At 39.5% G+C, this 19,413-nt stretch overlaps 1 protein-coding gene across 5 annotated transcripts in view; it reads right to left on the bottom strand.

Moving 5' to 3' along the window:
- The window catches only part of lrrk1 (leucine-rich repeat kinase 1), a 102,360-nt gene extending 83,330 nt beyond the window's left edge, over positions 1-19,030 (bottom strand). For 2 of the 5 annotated variants that reach the window (XM_040124389.1, XM_040124393.1), the window contains exon 1: positions 2,795-2,901. Coding sequence is in view for 3 of the 5 variants with exons in the window: in XM_040124387.1 (XP_039980321.1) it covers positions 2,795-2,985; positions 14,139-14,208 (261 nt within the window). In the remaining 2 variants the exon portion in view is untranslated. Of the gene's footprint in view, positions 1-2,794; positions 2,986-14,138; positions 14,284-18,297; positions 18,405-18,748; positions 18,788-18,999 lie in introns of those variants that run through there. The other 3 variants (XM_040124387.1, XM_040124388.1, XM_040124386.1) reach the window with 3 other exon arrangements.
- Between the last annotated feature and the right edge of the window lie 383 nt (positions 19,031-19,413).

Below are 19,413 nucleotides of genomic sequence, written 5' to 3'. Positions count from 1 at the left end.
ATTCTTGATTTGGTTCATTTTTAGAGCATGTGCTTGTCCTGGAGGACTGGAGCTTTTTAACAGCCCGATCTGTTACACAATTAAGGTCTCTGGGAAGGATGCATTCTCAAATAAAAACAATAGCAGCAGCACAGTAACTCACTCCTCATAAGGGCGCAACAAACAAAGAGCACTGCACCACCGCAGGGAACACTATGCATCTCTGTAAGTGAATAATGCAGTTATGACAAAGAATAAGAGGGACTGGAGAATCCCATGTCCACATCTTATTTAGTAGATCAGCTAAGTCATCAGAACAGGCTGAAATCACCATAACAACAAAAGCCATCAGATCACACCACAAGTGTTCGGACAGTTACACATTTTCTGTTCTTCAGGCTCTGTGCTTCATCGCATTCAATTTGAAATAATATAATGGATTGGACATTAAAGTGCCAAGTCTCAGCTTTAATTTGAGTAGGTTTGCCTAAGCATTGAAGAACTGTGTGTGAGATATAGGGCCCTATTTTCGTGGCAGAACAATGACCAGCACATACGGTGTTCAGACAGTTTGTTAATTTCAAAAGCAAACTAAATACATGGAGCATATGCGCAGCAATGATGGAATAATGCTTCAAATGTAAATAAACCATTTAAACTAACCACTACACAGTCAGAGGATGTGTTTAAATTGACATAAATAGTTAGTTTATTCTGTTTAAAGCAGAAACATTGGTAAATCAGTCTGCATTTGTGTGTATGTAAATAAGGGTGAGTGATTCTTATAGTATCTGTCTCCCACAGCTCCTTCATACTGTATGTAAAAAGCTTCTCCTTCAATTAATTAAATGGCTGCAGCCATCTGAAGGCAGCAGGACACCTACTGTATGCTGATAAATCTAGAGCCTCTGATTTGAGACATGCTATGCCAGAGCACAGTGACATTATGACTGCATGACCATTCACTTTGTTTACCTTGATTAAATCCCATGCAAATGACTACAAGGCTACTGCAAAGTAACCCCATATAACACTACACACATCAGACTGGTCCGTTATGACTCCATATTCTGTTGTTTATGTAGGAGGTTTTGGATTACAGGAGCTCATCAATCGGGTGTCGCATTGCCTCCTTTCCAACTTCCTTTTAGCAAACGTAGCATTTCATATTTTATTCCTGAAAACATTACAGTGACAATACTGCTGTATCACATTTTATGGTATGATGTATCCATTTATTGTATGACATACAGTAGAAAAACCTGAAGTAAAAACTGAAAAAGCGCTATATTACTATCATAACTGTACAGGTTAAATAAAATGCCACACTATCTCACACAAGTTGCAGATTTGAGGTGCCATGTGTTTGAGACCCGCTCTGCACCATACCAGACCATAATAACATTTCCTGGAGAAGCTTCTTTCCATTTGTTGAGTTGTTGTCTTCGTGTGTCACTGTGATTGGTACAGCTGTTTCAGAGCAATGAGACCAGTGATGTAACTGGCTGAAAGTGTGATTATTAATCACCACATTCTCTGATTCGGCCTCTACCTCAGCCAGCCCTTTTACACTCTACTCTGCTGCACCTACATGAAAAAAAATAGCAGGCACGCCTGACCTATTGCTTTCTGCTACAGCATTCAAACTGAATTCCCTGAAGCACAGAGCCCCTTATGAACAAAAATTTTAACTGTCTGGAATGTATTGTATATCCAGTCAACTTCTACTGGTTCTGTTCACAAAACACAGGAAGAGGTAGTGTAGAAAGTAGTGGAGGAGATTTCATTTTTTCCATTTTGGCAAATCTTTAATGCAATTGTGGAGAAAAGAAAATCATATCTTTTTAAACACTTATCCAGGAAGTTTCACTGAAAGCAGTGGTCTCTTTTTCAGGAATGTGATGTTCACAGTCACAGTTCCATACATTCACACAAGGGTGCTGATCCATACAACCCCAGTCTGATCTGTTAATCACTGAGCAGCTCCACCAAAGCAGTTGGGGTAAATGGCACCTCAGTGGTGGTAATGGGGAAGGGGTGTTTGGTTGAGTACCAGGTCCGTATCATTTATTTTCTTCTTTTTGGCTGGCTGGTTAGTGGGCAAAGTTTATTAACTAAGCTCATACTTGGCAGCATTCAGAGACCACTTTGCCAAACCGTTGTTAAATAACCAGTTTTCTATTCTTTCCTTTAGTCACTACTATTCTCTTTGACACATGCAAACACTTTATTTTAGACAATGACTGCAGCCTGGACACTAATAAAGACCAGACTGTCTGTTTTTCCTCACAACAGGGGCAAGCTCTTTCACTTTTCATCCTGCTCATCCAGGCACTGAACCGGGAACCATCTGGTTACAAGCCCATTCCTCTAACCTTTAGATCAATTATTCCATTTTGGTTTTTGATCCATTTAAAAAACAATGAAATGTCTACTTATGACTCGTCAGAACAGGTTGCATTTGTCAATACGTTGTGAGCAGTTCAACCAGCCAGTGTTTTTTTTCCCCTTTGTTTTATGTGAATAGTTTTTAAAGGCCTGAGAAGCTAAATTCATCCAGTAATTCACAACAAAAAAAAATGAAAGGATTAGAGAAGAGTCTGAAAAATATGCAGAACCCTTTGTGGGGGTCCAGACACCCAGTTTAGGAACAACTGCTTTAGATTCTTAGTTGTATTCTTTCCACCCAGTTCATTCATTGATTGATTTTTTTGTTTTGTTTTGGGGTAACAACACCTTGTTACAGTGATGACCATAGCCCAACCAGCAGTGCAGATGACAATGTGACTGTCATAAATATCTTGGGTTTACTCACCCTATCGATCTGGGGCGTCGCTGTGCTGCACTCAATGCAGCAGGCTTGTTGGATCAGCTCCCTGGCAGCCTCCTCCTCTCTATGTTCATATGCTGCCTGGATGTTCTCCAGAGTGAGAGAAGGAACGAGTGCAGAGCCGGGCCCCACACCATCCACCAACGATGCCTTGGCTCCCATTTCCTCCCCAGGGCCTGGCAGCACAGAGGACAGACCCCAAGGGAAAACAATTGTCAAATGGCAATTAGAAAGAGTATCTGTGAGGAGAAATGGGATCATATGGCAGCATACTGCAGGTCTAACATTGTATTACTGTAGTCCTGTTAGCAGCAGACGCCCAGAACTAGGTCATCTTAATAAAGAATGTTCTCATGGCATGAACAGCAGTACAGCTGAGTGGATTAGCACACACAGTGAGAGAGTACTAGACTCTGGTGGCAGGTAGAATAGCACTTGACACTGAACTCACATCACACAAAGATGTTAGTATTTAAGGCAAATACTAATGATAATCATCTTGGAATAAAAATGTCAATATTCAGTATTTAGCTCCAATTCTCTATATCTAATGATGGTAAATGACTTTCTTTATGTATTGAGGCTTTCCATCTAGATGTGTGGTGAATGTTTTCATTTCTTTAGGATTCATGTGTAAAAATACAATTTGTACATAAGTACAACAAGCAAGTGAGAAACTGTTGCAATTTTTGCAATTCGGGTTTATAACTGGATGTGAATTAAACTATCAATAAATAAAAACTCGTTTTTTGATGATATGCTAACACAAACACACAATTGACCTAAAAAGCATGGTTGCGTGGTGTGACAATGAGATGTAATTTGTAAATAAGAAAGAGCTAGATTTATTGTCTAGATTTTTAATAACATTAGAAGCAAAATAAAAATAATTCAAATCAATACAGGTTCCTATCTTCATATAAACGGCATTTCCCATCATAAATCATGAGTGGTACAAAGTGACTGATATGTTTAATCACAGCCCAATTTGGATACTAAACAAACTAATGATAGGTTTTTGGAATTTTAGTGCTCAGCTACCACTGTAGGCATTATGATATTTATTGATACAGTAGATATGCCCATTCCCATTCCAGCTGCAAGGCAGGACTTTGACTCCCCATTCACACTTCAAGGAATTTAAGCTGATTTTTGATAATTTCCCAATGGTAAAGCTTCTTGCCCTGATGGGTCTGGGATCGAATTTTACAAAGCTCACTTAGAAATAACAACACAGTTTATGCTTTGAATAATTAATTGTCCAATTTACAAAAGAATTTCCCCTGGTACAATCTGTAAAGCAAATCTCTCTATTCTGTTAAAAAAAAAAAAAATTTTCTTCATCCTCTCATGTTGGACTGAGGGCATACTAGATGCTACAGGCACTCACTATTGCCTCTTGAGATACAAAGCGTTATTACAAGACCGGCTGGGCCGGGGCTAGCTGATAGCATGCTAACTTCAGCAGATACTGTATCTCTGCATCACAATACATAGACATCTTTGACATATTGTCAAAATTTTGTTGATAATTTTTGATAATTTTCGAGTGCTCTAATAAAACATAACACAGAATCTAAAATACTTACCTATAGCACCTCTAACTCAATTGAACAATGATCACAATAACATTGCCAAAATTTTAGCTTATTAAAGACATTGGCAACCTCACACATCCTGATCAAACAGGCTTCATCACGGAGAGATATTCTTCTTATAAAATTTGCCTTCTTTTAAATGTTGTTCTGCTGATGTACCTAATTCTGCTCTAATCTCTCTTCATGCACAGCAAGCAACTGGAAATATAAGTTTGCCTCTTAAACCTCTTGGCTTACATTAAAAGTTCATAGCACTGCTCAGAACGATTTATGCGTGTCCCTGATCTTCTGTGTTAGCCAATCATGTGAAATCCACTCAGTTTTCACTACACAATGGAACCCAGTAGGGCTGTTGCATCTCCTCGATGGTCTTCCTCATGGTGCTTGGCCAGGAAAAACCCTCCAATCACTTAAAACTAGGCTCTACTGAGTCCCTTGTTGGCCAGTATACGGCTGACCTGATATGGATGATCTCCAATGTCTAGTCCTCCCTCTTCTCCTCAGTGCAACAAAGGCATTTAGTAATTTATTAAATTTTTACCATAAATTGGGAGTTTCCAGGAATCACAAGTGCCTTTTTAACCTAAATTATTTGGACACTCAATTTAAGAACCTCACAGAAAATTGGAAACTTTTGCCGCTATTGTTCATAGGCAGAGTGACGGCTATACACATCACAGGACATCCCAATTTTCTTTTTCTATTTAAAAATTTTCCTGTCTTTTATCCTCATTTTTAAGAATTTAGATCCTATAATTATGCCCTTCATCTGGGCGTACAAACCACTCAAGAAAGCTTAAGATCAAGGCATATAAGATAGTAGCATGAGTCAAAATACAGTGGCATGAAAACGTTTGGGCACCCCTGGGGAAAATTTATGTTACTGAATAGTTAAGTGAGTCAAAGATGACCTGATTTCCAAAAGGCATAAAGGTAAAGCTAGCAGATTTCTTTATTATTTTAAGTAAGATTACTTTTTTATTTCCATCTTTTACAGTTTCAAAATAATGAAAAAGGAAAAGGTCCAAAACAAAATTTTGGGCACCCTTTATGATCAGTACTTAGTAATACCGTCCTTGGCAAGTATCACAGCTTGTAAACACTTTTTGTTGCCAGGTAAGAGTCTTTCAGTTCTTGTTTTGGGGATTTTCACCCATTCTTCCTTGCAAAAGGCTTCTACTTCGGTGAGATCCTTGGGCCGTCTTGCTTGCACTGCTCTTTTGGTGTTTATCTAAAGATTTTCAATCAAGTTTAGGTCGGGGAACCATAAGGGCCATGGCAAAACTTTCAGATTGTGCCGCTTGTAGTAGACCATTGTGGATTTTGAGGTATGTTTATAACAATTATCCTGTTGCAGAATCCATCCTCTTTTCATATGCAGCATTTTTACAGACAGTGTGATGTTTGATTCCAGAATTAGCTGGTATTTAATTAAACCCGTTCTTCCCTCTACAAGTGAAATATTCCCCATGCCACTGTCTGCAGCACAAACACAAAGCATGATCGATCCACCCCCATGCTTAACAGCTGGAGAGGTGTTTTTTTCATGAAATTCTGCCCCCTTTTGTCTCCAAATATACCTTTGCTCATTGTGGCCAAAAATTTCTATTTTAACTTCATTAGTCCACAGGACTTGTTTCCAAAATGCATCAGGCTTTTTTTGATTTTTCTTTACAAACTTCAGACGCCGAATTTTGTGGTGAGGATGCAGGAAAGGTTTTCATCTGATAACTCTACCATGAAGGTCATATTTTTGCAGGTGTCGCTGCACAGCAGCACAGGTCACCAACACTCTAGTGTCTGTTAAATCTTCCCAAAAGTCTTTTGCAGTCAGATGAGGGTTTTGATTTGCCTTTCTTGCAATCCTATCAGCTGTTCTATTGGAAAGTTTTCTGGGTCTTCCAGATGTCAACTTGACCTCCACCATTCCTGTTGCTATTTCATAATTACATTATGAACAGAGGAAACAACTACCTGAAAACACTTTGCTATCTTCTTGTAGCTTTCTCATGGTTTGTGGGCATCAATTATTTTAATTTTTAAGCTGCTTAGAGGAGCCCATGGCTGCTGATATTTGGGACAAGGTTTGAGGAGTCAGAGTATTTATAAAGCTTTGAAAATCGCATCACTTGGCCTTTCATAACAATGACTGAACAAACCATAGCCCTGACAAGCTATATAAGCTCTGACACCTTGTAAAAGTTCTGAAATCTCAAAAGAGAGCTCAAACTTCTTGGAGTGCCCAAACACTAATCTTGCTTAAAATGTTGAAAATAATTTTTTAACTTTATACTCTACATACATCTCTTAGGGGTAAATCTGTTCATAACTCAAGAGCTGTATCATTTTCAAGTTTGTCAGAGTAGTTATTCATTTCACCAGCAAACACTTGTGTTTCCTCTTTTAGCTTCGTTTGAGCTGCGTGTGCTTGCTTCCTGCAGACCAGTGAGTTTTCTAAGAATAATTAACACAAAGAGAGACTGACTGGCCTGCTGAGGCAGGCTGTGGTAGGGAACCCATTAGACCCACATGTGCCTCCCATCCACAATCAATACTCCCCTTTCACAGCTTTTCCTGACCTGTCCGGGAAAGCTGAAAGAAGACCTTAGGATTGATGAGGTTGCCAACATCTCCTCCATTACAGAATTTTCCCCTTCATTTGTCCATCTGATCTAGAGATCAAAAGGACACATACGCTCTTGATTTCTGCTACATGAACAAACAATAGTGGCGACTAAACATCAGTGTGCTAAGCAGTGGATGTAATTAAAGAGGAGCTGAGGAAAGAGGAAGAGGAGACTGTTTTTCAGACAAATGCGGATCATCTGTTCACACAGGATTCTGTTACAGAAACCATACAGACATATTAACCTCAAGCGAAGACAGATATACAAGCTAAGGATGCACCAATCAAACATTTTCTCTCCTGTTATCAATTATGTTTCCTTAAATCAGGATATCTGCTGATGCAAAGTAATCAACTGATGCCAGTGCTCACTCTTTACCAAATTTAAAATCTGTACACAATACTGTGTGGAACTTATTGGATTCATTTTTATATAAGTTAACACGAGGCCAGCGATTTCCATGGCACTAAAATCTGAGCAGGTGACCTGCCTTGAGTGAATAAATGTAAGTGATAGTGAAAACACTTATTTTACTGTAGAATAAAATAATAGAATTGACAAAGAAACTGTTTTAGGTGGACTGATCAAATCATGGCTAATACCCAGTCCACTTAATAAGGTTGGTATCGGTGCCAATACAGATTCAGCAGAATACATCAATGTGTTTTTAATACCAGCTCAACTTTAAGACCACATGTCCTCCTGACACAATATCTGTATCTTGATATCTTATTTGCATGAGAAAAAACACAATAATGCAGGTGAAATTTAGGGCTCAGTATCAGTTACTAAAATTATGTCTTCATATGTCTTGTTATATTCAACCAACAGTCCAAAATCCAAATATTTACAGTTTACTACAATGTAAGACCTGAAAAAACAGCAAATTCACACTTTTGAGGCTGGAACCATCTAATGTTTGGCATTTTTGCTTACAGAATTAGTTTAACAATAAACTGATTAACAATAGTAGTTGTCGATACATTTTGTGTCAATTGACAAATGGACTAATCTACTAATCATTTCAGCTCTGATGTAAATCCAGCAGAACACATTACAATCTGAATGCTGTCAGATTTGCCAGATCACATATGGAGTTGGTCAACAAGCATATACTTTATTATTCACTGACTTGATTCAGACTGAGACAGACTCTCACTCTCACCCCTTGTTTCCAGTCCGTCTCTACTGTCAACTATAGAATAATGCAAAAATGCCACAAAAATAATGTTTTAAGAAAAAAAGCAAGGAATCCTGCCTCAAGGATTACTGAGCCCTAAGCAGTTTAAGGAACTACTAAACCACCGAACAGAATTTTATTCACTGTTTTCAATGGATACTTTTAGCTCTCCATAATTCTCTGTTGGCTGGTTCAGAAGCAGTTCGGTTAACATTTTTTTTCTAAATAACATTTTGTGAGACTTGATGGAGTTCAGTGTTTTATGGTATTTTACAAAATAACCATCACATATTAGCAGGCATTCATGAGTGATGATCAGTGTCAGTGTGAAGCTTTCAGTGGAATTTCCATCTTGATCCTCTTGACACCAAAAATTCATCAACTTTCACTTTCCCTCTGTCAGTGCCAGACCACAAGAAAGAACCAGTTCCACATCCACTGTGGATAGTATTAAGTCCTAATGGGCAAAACACACACTGGTGGCAACATCATTTACATCAAGCCAACTAAATTAGCCGTCACATCCAATTTTGCACACAATTACATTAAAACTAAAGTTTTGACATCTGACACTGTTTTTCCCATCAATCTAATGGACAGGAGACTCAACTCAGGTGAATTACAGTTAGTGCTCAATGGAATGACCCTGTACTGAGATCAAATCAGTTGTGTCTTTCTACTAATGAGGAGACTGTAGATATACTGATACTCTAATATCAATACTTCAGATGTCAAAACAAAATTAATCTCTTAGTTATACATAAGGTTTATACATTATAATACTTATTTTATAAAGTCAGAAGGTTCTCCCAGATACCAAATGCTCTTTGTCTCTTTTAACCGTTTTATGTTTGTTCCTGGTGACCCAGTTATCCTAAATGCCCACAGACAACCACACCACAGGCTTCCTCTTTTTGTGAAACACTGCAGTTAAGTAGGGAACACTTACACTATGTAGTTCCGTAAAAGGATGGTGTTTGTTTTATATAAATTACATCTGTAGAAAAAAAATGCTGTTAAAGTTATAATTCTTAAGATTTTCATAAAACCAAAGCTTGTTTTCACTGTTTCTTCAGCAACAGCCATTCAGTGTATTTGCATTTTATAATTAGTTAATTAGTTATAGCTATCATTATTAATATCTCCCATTTCTGCACTGGATTCAAATTCTAGACTTTGAATGAGAGGATTCACAGGAAACAATGCATGTTTAACTTATCAATAACAGCCTCACTGTTTAGTGTTTATTCTCCCAATGCTGAATTAGAGCTGTGTTAAGATACTGCTAATGCTAACCTAATGTTTACTACTGCTGCTAGTTCACATTAAAAACATTCCACTGGCCAAACAGGAAAGGCAACGTGTTTATCACCATGTTTAGCAATTGTTTATCAAAAATGTGTCAACAAACAAGATAAGAGTCATTTTCTTAATTTTTTTCATCAGGAGATCATTTTTAATTTTGTGTGTGCTTCACACCTCCAAGTCCTCAGCAAGGAAACCAACTCCTTTTACTTTGTCCGGCTATTGTGTGGAAAACAACTCATGCCATTTACAGCATTAAATCAGATCATGGTTCCATTTGGCCTGAAAGCATATTATTGATTGACTTCTCCATTAAAACAACATGAGTCGGTTTTGCTACACTGTAAACAGGTGTAAACAAGTAGCTGCTCAAGGAATGTTTACTGTTACAACCCCTAACCACTAGTGTCACCAAATCAACCAGGATTTAAGTTTTAACAACTTTATAAATATTTACATACTTCTAGACCACAAACAATTGCCACTGCTGCCTTCATTGTTTTCAATGTAGACAAGAGATAGGAAACAGAGGAGCTCATTTGCCCAACTCCCAAATCTCCACAATGCATCATGCATACCTTCAAGTCAGACACACTGACTAACTGATCCAACGCCTGTGAGGAGGTGCTTTTAAAATGGATAAGATAAAAAAGCTTTGACCAAGAGCTTTTTCAACGTACGTGTGATATACAGTATCATACGTACGTATTAGGTACGTAGTAAGTATTAAGGCCCTTTCACTTTTTTCACATTGTTATGTTGCAACCTTAAGCTAAAATCGTTTAAATTCATTTTTTTTCCCTTATCAATCTACACTCAATTATCCATAATGACAAAGCAAAAAGAGAATTTTAAAAATGATTGCAAATTTATTATAAAGGAAAAACTGAAATATCACATTGATATAAGCATTCAGACCTTTTTCTCATTACTTAGTTGAAGCACCTTTGCCAGCGATAACAGCCTTGAGTCTTCTTGCGTATGATGCGACATGCTTTGCGCACCTGGATTTGGGGATTTTCTGCCATTCTTCAGTGCATCCTCTCAGCCTATGTCTGGTTGGATATGGACCATCGTTGGGCAGTTATTTTCAGGTTTCTCCATAGATGTTCGATTGGGTTCAAGTCAGGGCTCTGGCTGGGCTACTCAGGGACAATCAGAGTTGTTAGATAGGGTTAGTCATCCCTATCCTGAACCAATGGGTTCTTGGTCACCTCTCTTACCAAGGCCCTTTTCCCCTGATTGCTCAGTTTGGCCGGGTGGAAGACTGCTGGTTGTTCCAAACTTCCTCCACTGAAGAATTATGGAGGCCAATGTGCACCTGGGAACCTTCAATGCAGTTTAGAGTAGTTTTTGTAGCCTTCCCCAGATCTGTGCCTTGACACAATCTTGTGTCTGAGCTGTCTGTCTCTGAGCTCTGCAGGCAGTTCCTTCGACCTCATGGCTTGGTTTTTGCTCTGTTATGTATTGTCAGCTGTGAGACTTATATAGCGAGATGTGTGCCTTTCCAAATCATGTCCAATCAACTGACTTTACCACAGGTAGACCCCAATCAAGATGTAAAAAACATCTCAAAGATGATCAAGAGAAATGGGAGGCACCTGAACTAAATTTCAAGTGTGCAGAGGGTCTGAATACTTATGTCAATGTGATATTTCAGTTTTTCCTTTACAATAACTTTGCTTTGTCATTATGGGGTTTTGATTGTAGATTGATGAGGGAAGAAATTAATTTAAACGGAAAAGTGAAGGAGTCTGAACACTTTCTGAAGGCACTGTATACACCATTCAACCACAACATTAAAACTAGTAACTGGTTTTCATGTTGTGGCTGATATATATACTGTACATATACACGATTCCACCTCAACCTTAAAACCAGCAAATGGTTTTAATTTTGTGGCTGATCTGTATTGTTTCAAGACAGGCCTTTAGGCGTTAAGCTGCTCTGTTAACGTACACAATGAGATTTTAGTCGGTGGATAGTAGCTGCTGAAACATATGATACAGGTTGTTAGTGGGTTGACATATCGCAAAGGCGCAAATTTGTGCAGACGCAGCCATAACCACCATTATGGTTAAATGCTTGTGTGATTTATATTTACGTCGAGGAAAAAAAAAAAAAAAAAAAAAAAAAAAAGCATACCAGTCTCAATATCATTGTTGTTACATAAAATAAAATCCCTCTGGTGCAGAGGTGGTGCAGGAACAAAATTCTGGCCCACCGTCTGGGGTTCGATACCCAGTAGTGACATCTCTAGTCTGGTCAGTGGACAACATTCCATATCTGTCATTTCCCTCTGAAATGTGAAATTTCTTGAAGTTTGTTAAAAGCATCTGAGGCAACATTCAGAACATATTCCACTAAAATCCTCAATAAAAAACCAGTGTAATACGTTCACAGGTACGTGAGTGAAATGTAATGAGAGTACGGCATCAGAACCAGGTTAATGGATTCTAATAAACAACCAATGCTGCATTAATGAGCTCTACAGTATAGAAGTCATCAGATCCATCACATCTTTAGACCACACTGGCTGATCCAGATATGATGTCAGTAAACAGCTACCATAGCCGCAGCTCAATGCAGAGTAGATTTAAGGCTCAGTCAGTCCTACATGTGCAGCATATAAACAAGTCTCCAGTCACCATTTAGCTCTGCCACTCTGCCTCTCCCTCCTACTAACCTGCTCATAGCGCAGCAGCAAATCCACCTCTTCCTCTTGCCACCACCACATATGAAGCTAATTGTTCTCTTTTCATAGTTTCCCTTCAACTGCTGTGGGGCTTCTACCAAGCATCCTCACCCATCCTGGTTGTGTTCCCTGGATGATCTCCCTCCTCTCTAACACTGTGACTAGCTGAGGACAGAGGGAGGAAGGGGGAAGCAGGGAGAGAGAGGTAGTGGAGCAGGAGGAGGGGTTAGAGGGAGAGGGAGCGGGGAATGATGCTCCTTTGTTTAAGAGCTTCCTGTCTCTCTCTCCCTCACTCTGTCTCTGCTCTGATCTATTGTTGTCTTACACTGTCCAGTGGGTCCATTATTAGACAGATCATTTGGTTTATGGAGAAAAACTCCGATCACAATTTAAAAGTCCATGGTAGCAACAACAAATGTCGTTTTGTCCGATCAAAAGTCAAAAACCCAAAGATAATCAATTCACTATGATATAAAACAGAGAAGTGAATCTAAGGCATTAAAGAAGCTGCACACAATCGACCAAACTTCAAGACACTGATTAGCATTTTTGTTCAATAAATTTTCAAAAATTTCAAATTTTATACAAATTTAAGTTATAGTTTCCCCTTTCTCCAACTGTCCATATGCAAGCTCCCATGTCTTCGCTCTTGCTTGCCCACATACGGACACTTTCTTTTTCAGTTTGAATGTCTGTTTTTTTCTTTTTTTTTTTTTTTTTTTACAATTCAATTATATAATCGAATTTAGAATATTCATTGACAACCCTAGGGTTTTTTTGTGTGTGTATAAATCCTTATTTTTTCTTTTTATTCCTCTGTAAAGCAGTTTGAATTTCTTCTGTGTGGGACTGTACTCTACAAATAAACTTGACACGATTTACATGTCAAATAAATAAATAAATCTAGATCTAGATCTATAAATCTAGGCTAACCCAACAAAGCAGTTTCCTTATAGATACAATATACCACTGCCTGACGGACTTTACCCTGGCCTCCACCAGTCCAAATCTCAGCATCCCATTCTATCATTCTACCTACACTGAGCCATCTCTGACCTGACACCTCAAGCTAACCTTCTGATTTCTGGAACATGTTTGGAGTAAACACAGCCTGGGAAGGGAGCACAACCTGAATTCAGACCAGACGGCCACACAACCAGGCCATAGGGCATGCATGGTTGTGCCACTGACCAGTCAGCATGACAATTAACTATAATAACATAACTAGCTGATCAGACACCTTGCAGGAGCTCTGAACTGATAAGCAGACGATGTTTGTAGGGCGGTTGTGGAAGAAAGTCGTCCTCACTTGCTACAAGCTCTAGAGAAGCTCTTGCTACAAGCTCTGGAAATCTTAAATTCTTTATGTTGGTCAAAAAAACTGGTCAAATACTGTAAGTGCTAAAATGCAGGTACAAGATGGTCACAAACACTCCTGATATATACAGGAAGTTAAAAGACAAAATATAACAGATCATAACAACTTCCCTTTTTCTGGGAAAAAGGTTTAGTCAACCTACTGTAATCTAATCTAATATACTCTTCCATTTCCTACAGTAATCACTCATCATCTATTATTGACTCTGTTGTCACTTACCAAACAACTGTACTACAATGTACTGGTGCTGGTAGTTTTATGAAACTAAAAATAAAACTTTCTCGATGTTTTCAGTAAGAACATACCATTTTATACATATAGTCAGACAGCAACAGATAAGGCTTGTGGCTCTCTACAATCAGTTTCAGTTCTGTTTTTGCTAAATTTAAGCAGTGCTGCAGTCGCTCCACAAATTAATACATTTCAGTATGCAGTCACATCCTTCCTGAACCTGCCTGTTGCCTCTTACACCATAGCAAGAAAAGAAGCCCATGTGCAATGGCAGAATTTAGAGAGGGATGGATGAGATGCAGGCAGATTACTCACTGCTTTGATGTTCCATGTTGCTGGGAGTGTCTCCAGAGTCCTGGGGAAGGCCAACAGACCAGTAGGACATTCCTACTGGAGTCTGATTAACCACTATCAGAGCAGAGTTCCTTCAAAGAGAGGAGGACTGGATTCAACTGTCACCCTGCACAAAGACAAAACAGCAGAGATGAAGAACAAACACACACAGCTCTCTGGAGCCATACAAAAAAACCTTTCTACCAGTTAAATAAACACAAGTTAGTTATACAGTCCAAATAGTACAACATTTATTTAAAAACCATTGACTTAAGGCCATTAACTATTCATTTTTATTTCTGAAGTGTTTAAAAGATTGAGGAGCTCTGCTGGTATATCTTTGTATTACTATATGTACAGACGTGCGAGAAATTAAAAGGAAAAACCAACATAAAGGTAAGGTGTTGGGCCACCATGTGCCACCAAAAGTTTCATTGTGTCTTGGCATTGATTCTACAAGTCTGTAAAAGGCTGCTGGAGGGATGAACACCATTCTTCCGAAAGATATTCCCTCATTTGGTGATTTGATGATGGTGGTGGAGAGTGCTGTCTACATGTCGCCCCAAAATCTCCCATAGTTTTTCAATTGGGTTGACATCTGGTGACTTCAAAGGCGACAGCATAGGATTCACATCATTTTCATACTAATCAAACCATTCAGTGACCCCTTGGCCCTATGGATGGGGGCATTTTAATCTTGGAAGAGACCGACCCCCACCAGGATAGAAATGTTTCATCAAAGGATAAAGGTGATCACTCAGAACAACTTTGTATTGATTTGCAGTGACCCTTCCCTCTAAGGGGACAAGTGGACCCAAACCATGCCTGCAAAATGCCCCTCACAGCATAACAGAGCCACCAGATCCCCTCACTGTAGGGATCAAGCATTCAGGCCTGCACCGTTCTCTTGGTGTCCGCTACACATGCACTCGCCCACTTGTTGAGAACATGGTGAAGGATGACTCATCTGACCATATCACTTTTTTCCACATCTCTGTAGACCAGTGTCTATGGTTTCCACTCAACTCTCAAATGTGTATTCATCTTTGTAATGAGTGGTTTATGCACTGCAACCCTACTATAATATCCCTCTCTATGTAATTGTCGACGGACTGTTCTTGCTGACACAGTCTGATCACATCCTGCATTGACATTCTCAGTCACCTAAACAACAGTTGCTCTTCTGTTTTTCCTTCCATATCGCACTAATGCAAGAGCATCCTGGTCATCACATGTACGCTGTCGACCACAATTTCCGTCCCTATTTACTAAGGTGCTCGAAACTTTGCACATTTCACGCAATGTGAAAATGTATGTTTTACGGCTCTTTTGTACGGTTGTGGCAAAATTGCTCGATAGCGCCCCCTATAAGATCTCAACGGCGTAGCCCTCAAGGTACGTTTCACCTACATGTGCAAAATTCGACAGGCCCATGAAATATCCCAAGACTTACAAGAAAAGCTATAACCTAAACCCAACAGAAAGTAAGCCGTTTTGAATTTACTGTGCAATTTTGGCACAGACCTTTGATATGCAAAATTGCAAAGCTCTTGATTTTTCGTGGAACGGCATGTCTGTGGAGGCATGGCGAATTTTGTTGTCCCACCATAAAACAGGAAGTTTTTGTAACTCAAATATAAATTATCCAATCTGCCTGAAAATTCATGTTTGATAAGAGTCCCAGCCTGAGACATCCACATGCCAATATTCAGATATAATCACAGCCCCACCTACTAGCAACAGGAAATGCATGATACAAATATGCAACTGGTGGACACAGTAAGATATGTTTAACTCTTTGGTTTTGTATCCAATGATCATACAAATTCAGAGCCATATTATATGACTTGCATTAACACCTTGTATACTGCTTCCACCAGGGGCTCAAATTCAGAGGGCCTGTTAAACGTTGCTTGCAGCTTTAATTTAATTTAATTTTCAATTTCATTTATAATTTAATTATAAGTGCTGCAAGAGAAAGGATCAGTAGTATTCAATTTTTTTATTCAGTTTCCAAAATCAGTTTTTCAAATCCAAGCCTCAGAGGTTATGATGAAAGACTCTCAAGTTCAAGCAGGGGAAACTTCCTGGTGCAATTGCTTAGCCAATATGACAGTGCACCTTAATGCAATCAAGAAAAAGCAAGCCTTTCACAAAAAAATAGGTGTAAATACTTTCCATTTTGTTTGATAAAACCACTGATGTATCGCACATTAAACAGGCATCCTTTGTTGTGCATTATGTACATTACATGACCATAAAGGAGCACTTCATACAGTGAACAACAGGGGAGGAGACTGAAAACTCAGTGACTTATGTACTGAAGGAAAACCATCTGTATGTAGAAGACATCCAACATGAGCTGGCTTTACAAAGATCTTCTTTCCAGAATCCAAAGGCAAAAATAAAAAAGTCCCATATGTCCATTTTGGACACATTGCTTGAATCTTGTTTTAGTGGACAATGCAAAGTCAGGCCTGAACTTTTTGGATTTTTTCTTTTATACTGTGGCTGAAAAATTCGTGAAAACACATGCCCTGAATCCAGATCCATGCATCCTTGAGCAACAGAAACTCTCAGACACTCAGTGGGGCTGCAGGAAAATGGCACTAAAATACTCCTAATAAAAAGGTCCTCCCTGCAGTTTTCAGTTTCCTGGCCAGAGAAGAAGCAAAGAAGCTACTACAGTGTCTCAACTTTGAATTCATGATGCATGAAAATCACATCACCTGTGTTTATGGAAACCGTGCTTGCTGTAAATGCCTTCCAGCAGCAAAATCTGACTTGGAAGCTGCCTATACTGTTGATGGTGTCCTAATCAGAAAGAAGCAACTAAGGACTGAAGATGAATTCGAAAAAATATTCCAAAATGCCACCACTCAAGCTGACACAGCAGACATTGAGGCTCCTGATGTGATCTGTAGGCAGGAAAGACGCCAAAAAATGCTACCTAAGATGGAGTACTGCTCAACATCCGCAAACAGACGACCAACAGACGCAGTCCAGAGGAAGGCTTTACTTCACATTTCTGGACAGTTATTTAGGAACTCTGGAGACTTTTCAAGGAAAAGAGAAGACAGAAAAATCCTGTTGTCGCTGCAATGCCCGACAGCTCAGATGTCTAAGTACAGAATGCTGCTGATACTCTTTGAGTTTTATGGATTTGAAGAGGAGGAGGCCCAGCTACAGACTGAGCTCAGCGTCTTAAACTCTGCATAGAATGTACAGTAACTTGCCCAAAGACGAGTATCCATGCACTGTCGAGAACTTTCAAGGCGCATTGCGCTCATTTAGCCCCTGTATATCTATGCCACATTAGCTGCGTGCACTTTGTTGTGCATTCATTCTCAAAACGGAAGTTTGTAAAAGCCAAACTCTGAAACCTGTGTGGCCAAGAAAGTAAATGGCATGAACCAAAGGAGGTCAAGCAAGCCATAAGTATGAGGCAGTCATTTATAAATGTCCAAGTTCATGATCAAGTAATTGTAATCATCTGCAAAAAAATTCTGTTAACTGTATAAGTGGATCATTTATTCAGTTTTCTCAATAAAAAAAAATACATCATCTTCATCTCTGTTTCATCCTCCTGTACACAAGCATGTGTGTGTGTGTGTGTGTGTGTGTGTGTGTGTGTGTGTGTGTGTGTGTGTGTGTGTTGTCATACAAATGTTATATAGCCCAGTGTGCAACATCAGGAGGAGGCATGACAATACAGTGGGTCTGGATGTGCTCTATACACTCCTTTGATTAGTATTAGCTAATGCAAAAACCCCTTGATTTATAAGATTTATCTTTTGTAATTCATTCTATTCCCATATAGCTTCATCTCACTCTACCAAACAGCATAATGGTGAGTGGGCTGCTGCGCCATGCAGCAGTTTGGAACCTATTCTGTTTAAAATCGGCGACTCTTGTAAAAATAGAGTGTGGAAAATACATTGAATTGTGTTTCGCATCGTAAGTTAGGCACACATAGGAAACAAAATGATTGTTTTTGATGACTGGTCTGTTTCTCTTTCAAAACAACGCCACCTACCACATCTAATAAAGCGAAATGTGCGCACTTGTTGCGCTGATATTTTCAGCAAAAAAAACAGCAGACAAAATATTGTGACACAACAGTTATTTGTAGCCAACTCACCGCATGCTGGAGAGGTCCAGCGAGCACCAGGAGACCGTTCCAGAGCTGCGATCTCCTCAGCAGTAGCAGGCACAGATTACTGTTTGACACTTAACATTTCACTGGACTTCCTGATTCCACGATGCAAACTTTCCAATCCATGCGCACGCCGTGTCAAGTCAGACCAGACCAGTGCGGCCCCAAAATGAACGAACTATTCTTGCGAGTTCGATACGAATCGAGTTTACGTTACTACATGCTGGCTCAGGGAAATAGCCGGCTGCCCTCACACTAAGCTCAACACTGACACAAACACTTACGTCGCCTTTCATGTTACCAAACTAAAGGCTAGCCACATAAATGGAAGCAAATAGTGTTACAAACTTACTTAGGTACTGTGTGGCAAAGATGAGCTTGTTTCAAGCAGTACAGGTAATGACTGAGTAAGACATGTTTACCCCTCGGGGCTTACCGTAGATGTTCGTCCTGGCTGCTGACAACTTACTACTTACTCACTAATACTACACTACTCGACTCGACTCGACTCGACTCGACTCGAATATACCAGCTCTCGTGCATACCAGCTGCCCTCCACACTTCCCGTACATGCCGAACGGCAGCCCATATGCCGAAAACTGCCGAAGAGAGTTCTTGGAAGCTTCGGGGCTCGCCGGACTGGTTCATGTACCAGAGTCAGTAGACACTGGCCTCGGGGCTCCTTACCCTGTTGATTTTATGTTCCTGCTGCCTGCGGACTCCTCCTATGCTGACATGAGGTTAGAAGATAATTGTTTACCATGTATTTCCAAATGAAAACCCTCGCCAGTGTTTCCAGAATTGTACTTTGTGATGAGAGCAGACTGGTTGGACGGCTATTGCATACAGTAAAAGGAATTGTTTGTCTTTTGGATCAGGATACATTTTTTCTGAAGCACACTTTTCCTTGTTGCAGAGACAGGTTGAATAAGTACTTAACAGGTCTTGCAGTGAATAGAGCAGCAAGCTAGATCTTGTCCTGGAGATTTATCTTCAGGCAGTGAGGTCAGAATTTTCTGCGTATCATCTAATAATATCTCTGGTAATATGAGGTGACAGTTTTTCCCAACATGACCTGTCTCTCTCTTTCTAACAATAGAT

This window comes from Xiphias gladius, chromosome 1, assembly GCF_016859285.1.
Source record: "Xiphias gladius isolate SHS-SW01 ecotype Sanya breed wild chromosome 1, ASM1685928v1, whole genome shotgun sequence".
Taxonomy (NCBI): domain Eukaryota; kingdom Metazoa; phylum Chordata; class Actinopteri; order Istiophoriformes; family Xiphiidae; genus Xiphias; species Xiphias gladius.
The sequence above is the reverse complement of the archived record's forward strand: the minus strand, read 5'-3'. Positions and strand labels throughout refer to the sequence as shown.